Here is an 18,174-nt window from a genome sequence, read left to right as displayed (position 1 = left end):
GAGGATTGGTTGCAGCCCTGAATATAACATCTCCTTATTATCAAGATGTTAACTGTTGTCAGTGATACATTTAATCATTCCATTATATATTTGTAGACAGTTCAACCATCTGGCAGGGACTTCAAACCTCCATTTCTTTTTCCTGTTTGTGAATGTGAAGTGGTTTAAATTGTTATCATCACGAAAGTTCTTGAAAAGTCTCCCAGCACATCTCAAACATACAAAACAAGATCACCATACTTTATCAACACTCTGCTCTGACAGCTTTGTTCACGTCATTGTGTACCTGTCTGTCTGTCTGTCTTTTCTTGAAGCTGTTGTGATTCATCGTGACCCAGAAGACACCTGTGAAAAAGATGTATTGATTGAATTAAAACAAAAACAGCAGATTCATTTCATTATATTTATACTGATTTAAAGTCCAGTCACTCCATTTCATTTAAACAACTTTTATTTATTAAGTTTTTACAAATAAAGTAACAAATTTCATTGTATTGTAGCGCAAAGCGCAAAGTTTTTTTTAATATGAAGCTTGAACACTCTATACTTAGTGCAAAACATACCTTTAAAGGCTGCCGATGACTCCCTACATGTATTTTTTTGTTTTGTTTTTTCTCTCATTCATTCATCCATGTGTTGTTGTTTTTTTTAATCCAACCACTTTGTACAATGTCAAACACGATACAGAAAAATGAAACCACTGAATTAAGTTAGGTGCCGCTAGAGACGTTAAAACAGCTGATAAAAACGTGTGAGAAATAAAAAAAAAAAATGAAAGAGAGCAGAAACATAAATCAACGTGTTCAGTAACAGTCTGGAGAAGAAACTGTTGCTGTGCTCGAGACTCGACGTCATTCCACAGGAGCGAGCTACATGAAACAGCGAGGAGATGCACTGAATGAATGAATGTGTGTGTGTGTGTGTGTGTGTGCGTGTGTGTGTGTGCGTGTACGTGTGTGTCGGTGCACTGAAAGGCAATTCTTTTACACGTGGGCACTTCTACAGTAAAAAGCATAAAAGGTTAGCGAGTCCTGAACAGGAAAAAACTGAATCAAATGAGTTTAAAAACAACTATTGCTACACTGTTTGTGTGTCACCAGAAAAAGAAGCCTACTTTTCTGCTTTAACTTCAGGAAACTTCACAATAAGAGCGCCTGCATTGGATAACTCTCAAGCCTTTCACAGTAAGAGTAAAAAAAAAAACTTCACAATAATTGCACCCACAGATGTTTAACTCCAGATCCTTACAAAATAAGAGTCCTCCAGCAAACTGTAACCTCAGAGCTTGAAAGCAAACTGAAACTTTAAATAATATTGCATTGCAGTAGGCGCTCCTTTCATGGTAATTATGTAAGAGACACGGCAAATAATTATCAAATGTCTACTGTGGAAATCATTTGAGGCTCGAGCTATTGCAAAGTGAAAATCCACCTGGTGACCAAACCAGCTGCAGTGAGTGAAAGCAGGTCAACACACTCAATTTTCTTTTATGTTTCCACTCCACTGACAGAAAGTCAAATGGCACTGAGTTGGCGGCATCATTAAAGGTTTGAATTCTTTTGAACAGATCAACAGAACTAAAGCAAAGTGGCTCAATGATTATTCACAGCTTCAACCAAACTTGCCTAGTAGTAAAAATGTTGCATTATTATTCATGAGAACTGGAAAAAAAAAAAGAAAATCAAGCGAAGGCGATGCTTTTTTTTTGTACAAACTTTACAAAGTAACCGTTTCATGTTTTTTTAAATGCAAATCCAGAACACCCATTCCCATCAAAACAAAAATAAAAATAAAACGATGTTAAGTGAATGTTAAAGTTTGTACCAGATATGTTTCATCTGCACTGACAAATGAAAAGAGAAAAGAGGACAGGGGTGTCAAAGGCCTTGAATCTAAACTTCACTATCATTATCACTTTCACCACCATCATCACTACCAGTACGATCATCAGAACCACCACCAACACACCTCCAGCACTGTGATGTTAAAATATTACTCTTAAATTTTGGTTTACAGTCATTTTTTTTTTTGAGTAAAACGCAAAAGGTTCAGCTTCAGACACATACAGTGGGAAAAGGAGTGGACGAGACGATTTTCATACTGTTTGCAGACATGCTTTTTTACCAATAACAGCTCATCTATAGCCGACATCTTTCTAAATCTTATTGGATGATACTGGGTAAGATGGCTCCTACAATGGCTGTGCACATCTGGAGTGTTATGCCGCTCTTAAAACTTAAGGGCCCTGAAAACTTATTTGCTCAATCAGCTTCTTCTTCTGACTGATGGATTCCTATTTTATGCCCAAGTTTGGACAGTTTTGAACCGGGGAGGTTTTAAACGAGACATTTTCTGTATTTCTTTCTTTCTCTGCTCACTTTTTAAGGATTCAGCAACATTTGAATCAGCATCTCATGACAGTTGGTGGGTTTTAGTGGCCTGTCGATTAAAGTCCAGATAAAGCAGATTATCTAAGTTTTTGAGTGTTAAATTCTAAAAATACGTTTTCAAGGGCTTAAAAGTCTGTGTTGTATATAACTGCTCCGCGTGCCTTGGCTTGAATTGCCCCCCGGGGACAAATAAAGTTTTTTGAATTGAATTGAATTGTAAATACTGTAAATTTGGGCACGTGGTCATGTCTCTGTAGTCAGTCTGCTTAGCTGAGGATGAGGTTGGCCTTTTCCACCTAATTGTGGCAATTTCATTGCAAATTTATGTTAAGTTTTAAGTAGATTTGTCTCATACTGTACACCAAAGATACAGTTTTGTCTGTGGCAAATGTCTCCACTCACTATTCCATGAATAACAATAAAATTGTGCTCAAAACCAGGGAAGGAGTCTTTGTTTTTTAATCCCGAGGCCACAGCATCATCATTAGTTTTGGTAAAGACATAGATCCATATTACATCAGAGATATGTTAACATGAAATGTAAGACTGGGCATCATATTGATATTATTTTGTTATTGTGAGACTAGATTTCTTTTTCGACTTAATGGCATAAGTGTTGTCTTAAAAGGTCATCCCTACAATATTGTCACAATAGCCCTATCGACATATTTGGTCAGAAATTTTGTGATATTTGATTTTGTTAACATTTATGAAGTGCTTCTGAGGGGATTTTAATATATTGAGATATATCATGTATTGCGATATAGCCGAAAAATATCACAAGAGTATTTTAAGGCCACCCCGCCCAGCCCTAATCAAATAAACTAACCATAGTTCATTGTACCAATGTGTCCTCTGCTGACTGTGCCAGTGCCTCTAAAGTACAGAGTGGTCCAAGCTTCAAATACAATCTTCAACATCTTCCTCCTTAAAACTGAAAAAATACTCCCCCCCTTTTTTTTCTCTTCCCAGTATCTACATTTAAAACCCCGAAAAAAAAAATGGCACTGATAAACTCTCACATTCTCTCCATCTTTCATCATGTTGGTGGTGTAACACAGTCAATTCAAAGAGCTAAGTTAGACGGTTAATAGCTATGATTTTCATTTGCTTTTTGGTGGAAAACACACTCAAAGAGAATTAACCACAAACCAGCTGTAGCACACACAGTAGCAGCCGCTAACAACAGCCATTATTACTGCATCTCCTTTAACTACTCATCATCTGAATGCCTCCAAGGTCACAAACATCACCACCAACTTCAAAGTTGACACCCCAAAACTCTCCACACATGCTGTTAAGTGTGCTTACTTTAACCCGAGACCTCATCCCCCCAACGAAACAAGCAACAGGAAGGATGCAAGGCACTAAACTACCTCCAGTGTTCAACCGGAGGCTCTATGGGGGGTGGTCGGGGGAAGCGAAAATAAAAATAAAAGACAGACTTTTTTTTTCAAGTACATTAAAATGGACACCATTGGTTTATACATTCACATTCATCTAACAAAACCAGGGGAGAAAGGGAAGAGGAGGGCTATTTAAAGTGTCTGATATATAAGTACTGTATTAAGAAAAAAAATAGCTAGCATTACTTTATTATCTAAATATCAACTATCCTGCCGTTCACCCCGGTTTGTCTTTAGAATCGGGCTCGGAGGTCAGTTTCGACTTTCAATTCGATCAGTTATAAAGATGAACTGAAGCTCGAGTTGATTAGTTGTCGGTAAGGCATCTGTTTCGGATTTTGTCCTCTGTAACTGGATGTGAGGACGATTACTGAAAAAAGCGGGAATTTCAATTTTTCACATTTCGATGAGAATCCATTTGCTGAAAGCAGTGAATTGAAAGTGAAAGGACCCCAAAGCCTCAATCTGTTTGCTTTTGTTTTGTTTTTTTTTAATTTGTGACATCACCCTAAAACTAATGTTGTCCAACAACATTTGCTAAGAATAAACAACAATAATCACAGTGTTTCCACATCGTACAGCGATGTGCGCGTATAACAGGTCCATCGACAGAACACGTTCTTGTTTTTGTTTCTTTTTAAATAGAATAATAATCATTAACAACAATAATGTACATTGCAATCGTTTCAACACCAACGTTGAACCCTAATGATGAGAACTGAGGCATTAGTCTGTGAATCTATGTCTGATAAACAGCTGCTACGCCTCCAACAATGTGCATGTATTTACATGAGTCTGTGTATGCAGGTGTGTGTGTGTTTATATGAATGTCTCATGCATTCTGTGTGTGTGTGTGTGTGTCAGATTGCTGGCTGGGTGCAGCGAGCAAAGCAAACCCAACAAAACAAAAAACAAAACAAAACAACAAATGGAATCATCATGGCTGACATTCTAAAAAATAAACACAAACTGTACAGGGACTCTATATTATTCTGATAACAAGGCCACTTTTTCACGCTGAGTTCTCTCATGATTGGGCTTTTTTTTTCTTCTCTAAAAGGTTTCTGCTGTTATTGCTTCAAATGGCAACAGAGAGGCGGAGAGAGGGATGGAGGAAGAGGTGGAGTCGTGATGGTGAAGAGGCGTTTGGTGTGCGGAAGCATCTGTCGTGTCCATTCAGCACTCACGCAGCCTGTGTGCTCCCTCGAGTAAGCAGAACGAAACAGATGAGGTGTCGGACTGTTAGTTAGCACTCTTCCTCTTCACCTACTTCCTCTCCTCCATCTCTCCTCCGTCTGTTTGATCGGCGAACATACAAACAAGAACACAGAAGGTAACAAGAGGAGTAGCGGTCACGATTTCTCTCAAAACCCCACCAAGTGCTGGGCTACACCTACTCTAAACCAGGCCGGAGGTCAGCTCAGCTCCAGGCGTTCAAATTCTCAATGTGCGTTTTGAGTTGTTTTGGATTTTTTTGTGCTTTTAATGGTTGAGAAATTCCGAATACTGAAGAGACAACACTTCCATTCTGCTCTCAAAGCTTTTATCTGCAGCCTTTTTTGTATGCATGAATTTAAGAGATGCAAACTGCTGACAGAAACGCTGCTAGATTGAGTGATGATGTTGGAACTGTAATGTGATGGCCAAGCTCCCTTCTAAATCCACCAGTCACCTCTTTATAGAATGCCAATGTCATTTCTGTATTAAATGAGGAAAAACTGCGTTGTTGTTATCTTCTTTCAGAGCTTGAGAATGTTTTTAATCTCAGTCTGAGAAAGTTGAGATATTTTCAGCAGCTGCAGCATTTGAAGCTATTAGGAGGTGCTGTGTGGACACAAGAGCTGAAGCCATCCCATTCCTCCCCCTCAACCTGATCCAACATCTCCCCTCCGTGGTCTCAAGAGGGTGATGCTTACAATGTAGAGCATGAAATGGAACAAGTGTGACCCGGCCATACACAATACCTCACACACAAACAGTTAATAACACCAGACCCGCACCCTGTCAAAACCTCTTTGGCCTCTTAACATTGCACACACGAGTCCTTTATCCTTGAGCATTTGGCTGCCTGTCACATGTCAAACACAGTCAAACACAGCAGAGAGGGAGATTGTGTGACTGCATTTGTGTCTGTGACATCACATTCCTGATTTCTTCTCTCCTCCTCTGGAGCAGGTCAGCGTCTGTAATTTCCTCACTCTCCACGCTCCCCCGGTTCTTCCGTCCTCTCCGGGCCGATCAAGCGCATAACACTCCACACCAGTCCAGTCCAGTCCAGTCGAGCCGGGATTCAAACCAGCCCTCACTCCCAACCCTACGTGGTCCTCAGGTTGGGTCCTCCTGGGTTGCTGACTGACTTCTGCAGAGTGTTGGTCAGGTGTAAAGCCTGCAGCGGCCCCTGCCCGGGAATCTGGCCCTGTCCCCCGACCGTGGTGGGGTAGGGGCCCAGGGGCTGGGAGGTGCTGACAAGTAGAGGCCCGGGCTGTGCAGGGGCCTGGTGCGAAGTCGGCAGGCCATGAGCTGGACCAGACCATTGTGCGCTGTAGGCGGCGGTGGGGGTGTAGTGGATGAACTGGGGAGGTTGGGGTTGAGGTGGAGTGGAGGAGGCAGGGGGGTGGCACAGGGAGCCCTTGCGGACGGCCAGAGAGGTAGCGGTGGTGGGGTTTGAAGGGAGGTGGGCTGAGCCTCCGATGCTGCTGGTACACAGCTGGCTGGGAGCAGAGAACTTCCTGCCCAGACTGGCTGACTGGATGACCTGGAGAGGAGGACATTTAACATTACATTATTTTACATCTATAGTTTTTTTTTTTTTTTTATCATTTACTCAGCCTGTAGTCCTGTTTTGTTGAGGTGTTCAAATTCTTTCAAAGTTTTAAGAACTTTATTATTTTAGTTTATATTGTGTTGCGTGGTGCATGATCCAGAATAAAAGTGTCTGTAATTATGTTACCACAAACTAACTGGGACCATTAACAGTTGTCAGTGTTGTAAAAAGTACCCAAAAGCCATACTCAAGTAAAAGCCATCTTGTTAAAATATTACTTTGGTAAAAGTGAAAGTCACCCATATGAACAGAACTTCTGTAAATGACTTGAGTATCAAAAATAATCTTCTGACAAGAAATGTTGGAGTAAAAAGTACAATATTTGCCTCCAAAATGTAGTGGAGGGGAAGTATAAAGTAGTAGAAAATAGAAATACAAGTGCCTCAAAACTACACTTTACTACAGTACTTGAGAAAATATACTTAGTTACATTCCATAAGTGCTGTTTAAAAAGATGGATGACATGAAAGCTCCTCAAGAGTGAAACCTAAACATCTTAATTGCCCCCTGGTGGCTGGCTGCAGTATAGGTTCATCCCGCCCCTTCCATGTTAACAGATGGGACATGAGCCAAACTGAAAATCAAATAATTTAATTTTAAGTGATTCTCACCACACTGATATAAGTTCAAGTGTATGGGCGGGATCGCACTACAGGCTCTGGCTCCAACTGACGTCACCAGCGCAAAATGGCAGCACTCATTTATTAGAGCTTCCTATTTTCACAATGGAAGGAAGTGGAGACGTGTTGTCCATTTTTATATGTTAATAATTGAGGCACATAAATCTGGCTGATCTTACTACAGCACAGGATGGTTGTTGGCCTATTTGCTTATCATGAAACTAGCTAATCTAATAATGTGATGTGATGTATATTTAAACTGACCTCGTAGCTGTGTCCCTGTGCTGGGGCCTGCTGCAGCTGTTTGGCACTCCTCTTCCCCTGAAAAAAAGTTTAACATTTAGTTCAGTTAACTCAACTCTACATTACAGTTTTAAACAAACATGAGACACACAAAACAGTTGTTTTCTAAACCTCAGGGACTATTAAATAAAGACTACAGGAGGGTTCAACGCCCTCATTTTAACAACATTTCTTAAAAGCAGCCTGGAGCAATGTACACTATGCAACTTTAACTGCTTCTGGATGTTCCCAGAGACCAGCCATTTGCCGTCTTTGCCCTTAAAATATTAGATTATCCAATTAAATTGAAATTTCCCTTTGCATCTCTTAACTGATGCTTGGGCCGATGTAAATAGACTTTAAGTGCCAAATGGATACAGGACAAACATCTCATCAGCCAAATGCCAGTAGGTTTTGGCTGAAGTTTGTTTACTTTCCCAGCCACTTTGGCTTTTATCAAACTACCATTTAGAGTTCAGTTTCTTTCCTCGATCTGTCTTCTTGTCTTGTAATCTAAATACAAGACCTGGTGAGTCATCGTTGAATGAACATTTAGTGTGTCAAAACAACGTCTGCTGCAGTTCAGATGAATCATAAAACAGCAGTAAACCTGTGAGAGGTTCATGGCGTCTCTGGCCCAGTTGTCCACCAGTTTATGGAGGTCGTCGGTGAAGGTGCCTTTCCTCTGGTGGGGGGCTGACATGTTGGGGGGCAGACTCTGAGAGCCCCCCTGGCTCTGGCTCAAACCGCCTGAACCGCTCACTGCGTTGGTGCTGTTCGTCCCTGAGAGAGAGAGGAGAAGGAGAAGAGCAAAGGGTGTGAGATTTTGCTCAAACTAGAAGATGATAACTGTTATCTGAATGATGAGAATGTATTTCCTGTTTTGACCATTAAAAGGGCTGTTACATGGTGACAGGCTGGTCGGGAGGGAGTTTTAGGGCAGGTCAGCATGTTGACATGGTCTTAGAATTATATTGTTTAGTTGCAATAATGGAAATAATGATGGAAGACGAGAACATGAGAAAACTAAGCAACATTTTTTTTTTTTTTTTTTTTTACAGAAAATGTAAACAAATGTGACAAATACTGAACTTGTTTTGAATATATCACATGAATTACAACATATCGTGAATCTTGGATCTATCAAGAGTCTAACTGCTTCAGGTTAGTGATAGGCTGGGCATCCTGTAGCAGCAGCATTCAGCCACAAAATGCTCCGACACAAAAGAAGCAGTGCTGAGCCAAACTGCCCAGCGTACTGGACCACTGATTTCCTCTTTTAGTATATTTTCTGACCATTAGAGGGCACCCAAGCTCTGTAACAACTGGTAGTTTGCTTTAAGCCATCACTGAACATCAAACTCATCAGAGCAAGTTGCAGGAGAAAAGCACACACTGCACACTGGCCAGGGTGTCTGCATGTAAGTGCTGTGCTATTGTCGCATGTAGCCTCGGTTTAAGTCAAGTTAACATTAACTACTGAATATTGCCTTAATATAAACATGTTGGTGCCTCTCTACGAAGGAAAATTAATCAGTATATGCTGAGAGGTGAGAGAGGAAAGATTATAAAATACCTCAGCTCTTTGATACACCCTCTGCTGTTTCAGATATTATCACAGAATTTCAGAATAAAAGCTTTCGCTTTAATCAAATCTGGATCCGCAATATTACAGACAGTTTTGACAACAGGCATGTGTATTTTTCACAAATATACATTTTGAACATATGATTCAGGCCAGAGAAAGACAACATTAGGATTAATAGGCATTATCATTTCTTTACAATACCTTAAGTCCAGACTATACTCATATTGTAAGGATCTGATACACTTAAATTGTAGAAAAAGTCATCTCAAAGCCATGCTGACAAAATGAGCCAGGCTATGAGATATTTATATGTATACATGAGATATTGCACAAGAAAAGACATAATATGCAGGAAGCCGGTAAAAACTAATCATACAGTCGGTCTGACAAAAAAAACTGTCATGTCATGCTAAATAAAATGGAGGAAAATAAGAATGAGGAGACGCTGAGTCATGACTGACTGCAGCAGCATGGCATTCTGGGCAATGTAGTCAAGACCACGTGCCATGACGAGGGAGAAGAGGAAAGGGAGGAGGGGGCAGAGAGGCTAACAGCTGTTCAGGTGTGTTAGGGTGTGTGTGAACATGTGTGTGCATGCACTGTCAGTTTGAATCTGTGATGGCAGGTTAATTCAGCCATTTCAGTCCTCGAAACTCTTTGATTCACAAGAGCTGAAATAACTGAATTGATCTGATCTCAAATCTGGCAGAGAGATCGAAGTTTAATCTAAAGGACATTAGAGAGCAGGATGAAGCGAGGGAGAGGCAAGTGCGAGGATGAAGGAGGAGGGGAAGGATGGAGGGAGGAAAGACCAAAAAGAGATAATTACTACAGAGCTGGTTGCAGGGGCAGACTTTTTTCACCATCTTCCCTGTGCGGCCGGAAGACAACGATTGGAGGGTTGGGAGAGAGTCAGAGTTAAACCCCGCCCACAACACCCGACAACCAAACACAATGCATCCGAGTACGATTATTTTAACTTGAAGTAGTCAAGAAACAACACTTTGGGGTTGAGTTGCCCAATAACATCTTTCAGCGGGATTAAAACCCTGGAGAGTAAAGTTAGAGGTAGATGTTAAGAGAATTCATGTGCAGTGATTGTATAATGTATAAACTGAAGGTGTGTCTGGTATTCTGCACCAACTTCAAGTTACAAGGCGGCCATCTTTATACACATCACCTATGGAGGACCACAAGTGTAACTGAAATAGTAATGAAGCTTTTCATTAATTCATAACTACTTGGACAATAAAAACCGGCATTAATAAATCTGTTTGCAAATTCATTTATGAATCTAGAAATAATGGACTAAATTATTAAGTACTTCACTGTTTGATATTTTAATGGGAATTCATGAAGACTGTACTAATGGAATATAATCCATCAATAAATAGTTAAAAATAAAAAAGTATTTACAAAAACAACCGTCAATAAGGACATCATTTAAAAACATGTTAATTAAAGATTAAAACATTTATTGTAAACAGAATAATTAATCCAGTTTTATACTGTATAATTGGTAATTAAGTAATTAAATGGTTTATTATTATTTTCGTGACACTTTTGGTCTGCCATATTCAACAACAGAGTGAAGATGCTTTTCTTCTGACAAGGTCAAGGTATGTAGGCAACCTTCTGAGGGAGTGCAGACACCAACTCAGTGTAGCTGTAACAGGCCACTCAATACTGGAATATAAATATTTTGTAACCAAACCTCCTGAAGATAATACTTCTGAACTGAAACTCTGCGCACTGCATCAAAGTCGTGCCTGTGTGCTGTGGCTTGAAGATGCTTTTGGGTAACCAACCCCTGGTTCTGAGTCCTCTCTACAGCTCACAGGGCCGCACCAGAACTGGGTCCAAATTGGGATTCATATATTTAAAACTACCCTGTTTCCAGATCGCTGAATTGCAGCACACATTTCTGATTTGATCGCCAGAATAAACCGAAACAAAATGGGAAACCAAATCCAATTTTCAGGCTTATATCAAAGAACAAATAAATACACTTTTTGCCAATGTCACATCACTTTTCTTCCTTCACTATGATAACAATAAATTATTATCAATAAGACCCAGGTCTGTCTCTCTCCCCTCCTGGCTGTGCAGTGATAGGGGAACAGGTGAGAGAGAGAGAGGAGGGGGTGAGGGAAAGGGAGTGAGGTAAAGGAGGGAGAGAAAGGGTTTGAGCTGCAGAGGGTTCAGAGGCATTCATTAACATCCCTTCATCAAGCACAAAACATTTAACTACATATTATGATTATAATATGATCTGAGAAAAACAAGTTCTTAACCACAGAAAAATATAAAGAAATGAAGACTGATGCACAGTTTTTGAACAGAACTGTGCTTAAATGCACGAATCATTGCAATTAATCGAGTATAATTAAAACAAAGAATACATTTCCTATTAAAAAAAGAAATATCAAGTCACCAGGTGTCAACTTGTCTTTCCTTGTTAGTCTGCTTGTTTCACAGAGGCGAAGGTCAGAAGAAGAAGAAGCCAAGAATTGAAATTTAAACTGACACACAAACAAAACTGTATCAATTGATCTCTAATTTACGAGAGATGAAATGTATGTTATATGCCCGAAATGCTGCTGGCTGCTTAATAATGGATTTGAAGCTTATTTGACTGTTAATAGGTTGGCTTGGAGCAAAAAGCATAAAATCCATGTGCTTTTCAGCTGATGTTGAAGAATCCTCTCCACCAGCCAATTTCCGATTCCCTACCTTGTATTCATGCAATAATTTCTAATTATATTGCATTAATGACTATAAAATTAAAGTTATAATCCTGGAGATTTTCATGAAACCCAACTCTTTTTTGGATACCTTTAAAAAGCAAAAGTTATTCAAGGTATTTACATTTTGAAATGACTTCTCTATATTAGTTTTTATTGCTTTTGATCTGACTGACCGACCATTGCAAGCAATAATGGAACAAGATGGAGCAGCCACAGTGAGGTGAAAGATGAAGAGCTGCAGGTGACAGCCCCAACTTTAGACAGCACTGTGCTCTGTCCTTTCTATCAATTATAATGATATTTTATGTTTGAAAATGCTGTTATTCCCCGCAGCCAAAAATGCACATGGTTGGCATTAAATGTGAAGTTAAGAGATGATGTTGTTGGCAAGTAAGACTATGTTAAAGGAAAGCAAGAACACTAAGAGAAAGATAAAGAGTTAGAAGAAGAAGATTAAAGTGTAAGTGGGAAGCTCTGGGATGTACAGAGGACTATTTGTCATAATGCTAATTGCCTGTGCCCTGCAGTAACCTCTTATATCCGATTTTCCCTTTTTCTTCTGTACCTAAAATAATGTTATTTTCTGTACGGTAGTTACGTAGTAAATGTAAAAATAAACAGTAACAAGCAGCTTGTGACTTATTTTATCTGTATAAGGCAGCAAACCTTGTTTAGATAGAAGATAGAAATTTAGTTTCACTGGTAATTCCAAGGAAATTACTTCGACCGCGATTGCTGCAGTAAATAAAAAGTGTGTAAAGTATACTGTAAGCCTACAAGCTTAGCTGATTTCGCCCAGGTGAATAATTGTTTACTACTAATGCCTGAAAAGCTGACTTTTTTGGAGACACCAGTTTTCTGCAGGACACTGGTGATATCAGAAGCAGAGGGTCTTCCTCCACCAAAGGAGGAAACCCACAGGAAGACAGGACGACCGTGACTTGACAGATATAGGAGTAAAGGAAAAAAAGAAGAAAAGTAAGTAAGGACGACGGATAAAAAGAGAAAGAGCAAAGAAATAAAGCGTTACACACAAAGAGCCAAGCAGGGCGTACTCAGAAAGCGCGTCCTCCTGCCGCCAGGCTTGAAGGCCAAACGCTCCGAACCCCAGCTGAACTTTACACAGCCTGAAGAGAGGGAGGAGGGAAAGAAAAGGAGGAGAGGAGGAGGGGAGAGTGCAGAGAAGAGAAAGAGGTGAGGAAGTCAAAGGGAGAGAAAATGAGACAGACAGACGAGACAAGAGGAAGACAGAAAGGTTGAGAGGAAAGGAAAGAGACACAGGTGAAGGAACACACAGAAACAATGCAACAGTTAGCCATCACGCCGTTTACACAGAGAGAGACACAGGTAGAGAAAGATAGAAAAAGATGTGAGAGGTGTCTATGTGTGAGGGAGTGAAGACAAACCAACTGCATGCACTTGTGTTTGTCTGTATGCAAAGTGTTTCTCATGTTGTGGGGAAGCTCGTGAGCTCTGCTGCAGACTGGGATTCACAGTCACATGCCTACCTGGGGTGGGAGCACACAGGCTGGGAACAGAGAGTGCCCCCTCGCTGGTGTAGGCCGAACACAGGTTGTTGCTGGAGGGAGAGGGTTTGAGTGGCTGGAGCAAAGTACTGCTGCTCGAGTCGGCTAATCCTCCTGGGGCTAAAAGAGCCAGCTGGCCGGGGTACATGGTGGGGACGCTCTGGGCGGATAAAGTGCTGCCTGGAGATAGCACAAGGCATAGGCAGGAGAGGACAGGGCAGGTACGACACACCAGAGACCAGACACACACACACACACACACACACACACACACACACACACATATACACAAAGATAAGACATGATGAGACACCCGTCACCCCACGGACATTTACACAGACACCCCCGCACACACAACCACACAGAGGGGGACAGACAGGGAAAGCAGTCAGAAATGTTCAAGCTCTGAGCCTGCTCCACCCACATGCACGTGAAACCAAGCAGATAACACACACACACATATATGTGCACACGGATGCATAAACACAGAGACGGTGTGACGTTAGGGTAAAAGTTTTTTTCCATGTTGTAGTGTAGTGGACTACAAGATCAAGATCAATATTTTAATTGTTGCATTTCTGAGGCACAGGGTTAAACAGTCAGTTCAACCAACTAACAAAAAACACACATTTTCTCACCTTCCTCTGGTGGTGTCTTTAGTTTGGTTTGTCCAGGTTTTGGTGAAGTGGGAATTTAAATTGTGCTGCTCACAACATTAAATGTATACCAGAATAATCATACATTAATGTGCTCCTCCGATTATCCAATTTATCGTGTTGGAAAGTCATTCTAAAGAAGATGCTCAGAGCATTACCTGTTTGAAGTTGTAAATCACAAAAAAATTTTGTCTAAGACTTTTAAAAACTATTAAAATATTGCTTTATACCTGACTTGTTTTCGGGGTTCAAGATAATATATAACTTTTCCAACTATTCTTGGTCAGTGGATAGATGGACAGTGGATGGTTACTAATGAATACCATATAGCAAATTGATAAATCAAAAAATTGATATGCAACGTGTGAATGAATTAATAAAAGTTTCTATCCAACAATAGAATGCAATATTTACTTTTACTTTAAGATTCTCCAGCAATGCTAGCAGCTATGGGAGGCTACATTTTTTGTAGGTGCAGCTGTGTTTTGAGCTAAATTCTAAATTCTAAGCATGCTAACATGCTCACAATGCCAAGTGCTAACATGCTGATGTACTTATTTTTCTATTTTCTGTTGTGTGAAAAACAAAAAAACAAATCTCATTCACCACCACTGTGTTGGGATCCTGGACAAATCAAACCAACCATTGCATTGAATGGATAGTTACCACCGGAAGTAAGTAGGAAACTATGTGGCTTTGGACTTTTGGTGAACCAGCTCTTTAATACAAATGTTTACACATGAGCCTACCTGGCTGTAACGGACTCTTGCTGCCGTGGGTGGAGCTGGTTCTGGACGATTTGGAGGATTTGCTTTTGGTGGGTCGTCTCCTTCTGCCAGTCAAGCCTATAACTGGAGGGAGCACTGCGGCCGGAGGAACCTACGCCAAGACCAAGGAAGGAACGGTTGTTTACTATGTACTGTATATGATATGATGTTAATAGTATCTGTACTGACGTAACAAAGGTGAGTTACCTTTCCCAGCTTGGTGAAAAGATTATCTATTTCGTCCTTTTGGCGGGAGTGGAGGGCCTGAATCTCACGCATGTGCCTGGTGGTGGGAAGAGGGAATGATAAATATGAGGAACAGGTTAAAGAAAGAAAGTGATAATGAGGGTGAGGAACCAGTTTTGGAGGGAGCGCTGAACATTTCCAGAAAAGAAGAAGCGAAAGAAGTAATGAAAGAAAGTGAGTTCTTGACCTCGTTCTTGAGGGTGAGGAAAGAGGAAAAAGAAGAGGAGAAAAGAGAAGCAGAGCACAGCCTACTATTTTGGGGGGCGCAGAGGGAGAAGAAAGACGAGAGCAAAATCTACAAAACAGTTAACCTCGATAAAGAAAGTGTTGGTGGGGCAACAGAACTGTATTTCCTCTTAGATTTTTAGAGAAGACAGAAAGGGCGAACTTGCTTTTCTCGGAGTCGGCCGACTTCCCGTTTGAAGTCTTCATCCTCAAATTCAGAGTCGTTGTCACTGCTGATGTAGGAGTTATTGAAGGAGTTGTTGTTTAGACTAGGCAGCGAGGCTTTATGAGCAGAGTCTGGACTCAAAAGCTGCCCCGGATTACTGGGTCCATTAGCTGCCTGCGCAGCGGGTTGAGGGGTCTGCCTGGGCTCAGGTATCTGCTCAGGGGCACGACTTACTGAGAATCTACCAACACGGGCCTCTGAGTTGGTGGTAACCTGAAATACAAAAGCCAAATATTGGATGAAATAATGAGCGAATGGAAAGTTTTGAGTTTGTGTAGTACCTAGAAAGAAACCCCAGAAATACCTGGAAGCGTCCGATGGTCGTGGTGGGCTTAGGAGAGGGGCAGGGTGAGGTGAGGGGTGAGGCCTGGACTCCCAGAGTCCTTTGAGGGAGTCCGTCCACAACATCTCCTCCCCGTCCTCCTCCTCCTCCTCCTCCTCCCCCTCTCAGAGGAGATGAGGAGTCCTTGTGCAGTGTGTTCTCCGGGCTGGAAAGGCTGGAGGATGACGAGGAGGAAGAAGACGAGGAGGATGAGGAGGTGGTGGAGGAAGATTCAGTGCAGGCCGGGGGTTTGACAGGAGGCTCCTCAGCAGCCAAGGAGACCTAATCGGTGAGAGGAGTAAGAGAAAGAGGATGATGCAACAGAGAAAAACAGCATTACTTAACTGCTACTGTTAAACTGTTCAGCAGGTTTTCTTCCCAATTATGAACTGTGCTACCTCTAGGTTCATTACTGGGGTTCTGCAGGTTTCAACAAGTACATATAAGACTTGCTTACTGGAGTTGCAGGAGTTAACGTTGTTGGCGCTGAGTGGGTCGTGCTAGGGCCAGACTTTTGTGAAGCTCCGAATGTGAATACAGAACAATGCTGGCTGATTGCAGGCGTTTGCTTGTGGCTTTTTAAGTTTTTCTGACTTCCCATGTGATTCCAATTCCTTTGTTCCCTAATTTGAGTGTTTTCTTGCACAAGATGTAGCGGGTTTCAAATTTCCAATAGACTTCAACCAACCCTTAAATGCACTATTCTTGAGCCAAACCTAGTTGAACTTGAATTTTAAATGAAAGTAACATTAACAGAAGCAATTTAAACATATTTCCTCCAGAAAGAGATATATTTTTAGACACCACGTTATCCAACACCTCACATCGCGACGTATTAGCTGTGTGTGCTCTTTTTAAGAACTGTCAAACCTGTGTTTTAGACAAATTAAGGCTTAAAATTCAGATTATTGGATTTTAGACTATTAGACTTTTTAAGGACCCGCAGAAACTTTATTTTTATTCAAAAAAGAAAAAAGGTTAACAGATCTGCTTTCTAAGGTAGCGAGATTTGTTGTGAGAAAGCCACCTGAAAGCTAACAATCTAAAGGAATGACACAAATGTGGAACAAGTTGTAAAGTACTAGAAATTTCTGCAAATTGATCAATTTGTAAGATTCATACCTAATTTAACAGATTCTCAGACTCTTCCTGTAAGAATATACTTGAAATGGAAAGTTTCTAATAGCCTTTTTCAGCTGGGATCAAGGCTACGGTTATTATATCAACTGACCCTTTGACCCATGACATGTCATGTGTGGTCCGTGACAGAAATCTCACCTGAAATCTTCCCAGTTTTATTCCAGGAGCACGAGAGGACACAGTGTCTTCCTCCAGAGAAAAGGGAACTAAAAGACAGATTTTTACAAATATTAGACAGACGCACAGATATAGAGACAGATACATAGATTAATAGATTTGTTAATATACATACTGTGTCCCACTGAAGGAATGCCACTGTGAGAGGCCTGTGGTTAACGTGAGGAGAAAACAAAACGGGTTAGCAGTGAAATAGAACATGATTTACAGAATAATATCCAAACATGTGTGTGTTTACCTGTGTGTGTGTGCTGACAGGAACGGTCTCTGGGCTCAGAGCTCTCCTCAACTGAGCATCCAGGTCCTCCAGAGGCTGCTGGGACTGGAAAAAGACAAGACACACACAGAAATAAACAAACACACGCACAGAGACTGAAGTTGATGAATTGAACAAATGAATTGAACAGAAGCACAACTCAGCCAAAAGCACACATGGACTGGCATTCGGCAGATATGATTTTATTGGTTTACAAATTGTGGTTTGTTAATTAATGATTACGAGCAAATCGTAATTAAAGGAGCCAAAAGTTTTTTGTTTTACTCAAATACTTCATTAAACTCTAAATCAGAGCGCTCTCCTGTGCAATCACACACACAAACAAAGGTAAGGCAATTTAGAGGACAAACAAGGTATTTTATTCTCCTGAGTATTTTAACTGCAATTAAAAAGGAAATCATTAAAATCAAGTCCCGCGTGAGCTTCGACTACAGCAGGATTATCTTAATCAAACAGGACAGTCTCACCCATGAGAGTTACATAAGGGAAGAGGAGTGAGTGTCGGAAACTTGGCAGGTCAGATTTTTCATAGAAGAGCCGAGAGTCATATCTCATTGTTCAGCGGTTAAATAAGAGGTCTATTTTTGGGACGGCAGCATTCACAGGCACAACAAAACAGTCTGGAAGTTACAGTCAGTTCAGTGTCTTCTCTGCCCTGAATTACCCGGTCCTACGGCTGTCTGCCCGCCACCTCTGTCTCTCTCTGTCCAACTCTGAACCAGCCTCTCTCCAGTCCTATTAGTTTCATCCTCCAT

At 41.0% G+C, this 18,174-nt stretch overlaps 1 protein-coding gene across 1 annotated transcript in view; it reads right to left on the bottom strand.

Annotated features, from left to right (window-relative positions):
• Positions 1 to 433: 433 nt before the first annotated feature.
• Positions 434 to 18,174, bottom strand: part of wnk1b (WNK lysine deficient protein kinase 1b) — a 97,108-nt gene continuing 79,367 nt past the window's right edge. The window contains exons 28-40 of the mRNA XM_073480717.1: positions 17,399 to 17,464; positions 17,258 to 17,291; positions 17,104 to 17,171; positions 15,808 to 16,107; positions 15,445 to 15,716; positions 15,014 to 15,089; positions 14,789 to 14,918; positions 13,366 to 13,563; positions 12,892 to 12,984; positions 9,940 to 9,981; positions 8,133 to 8,305; positions 7,505 to 7,561; positions 434 to 6,551 (exon numbers count right to left, since the gene is read on the bottom strand). Of these exons, the coding sequence (XP_073336818.1) occupies positions 6,111 to 6,551; positions 7,505 to 7,561; positions 8,133 to 8,305; positions 9,940 to 9,981; positions 12,892 to 12,984; positions 13,366 to 13,563; positions 14,789 to 14,918; positions 15,014 to 15,089; positions 15,445 to 15,716; positions 15,808 to 16,107; positions 17,104 to 17,171; positions 17,258 to 17,291; positions 17,399 to 17,464 (1,950 nt within the window). The 3' untranslated portion in view covers positions 434 to 6,110. The remainder of the gene's footprint in view (positions 6,552 to 7,504; positions 7,562 to 8,132; positions 8,306 to 9,939; positions 9,982 to 12,891; positions 12,985 to 13,365; positions 13,564 to 14,788; positions 14,919 to 15,013; positions 15,090 to 15,444; positions 15,717 to 15,807; positions 16,108 to 17,103; positions 17,172 to 17,257; positions 17,292 to 17,398; positions 17,465 to 18,174) is intronic.

This window comes from Pagrus major, chromosome 14 (genome assembly GCF_040436345.1).
Source record: "Pagrus major chromosome 14, Pma_NU_1.0".
Classification (NCBI taxonomy): domain Eukaryota; kingdom Metazoa; phylum Chordata; class Actinopteri; order Spariformes; family Sparidae; genus Pagrus; species Pagrus major.
Note: the sequence above shows the minus strand (reverse complement) of the source record. Positions and strands in the feature narration are given on the sequence as shown.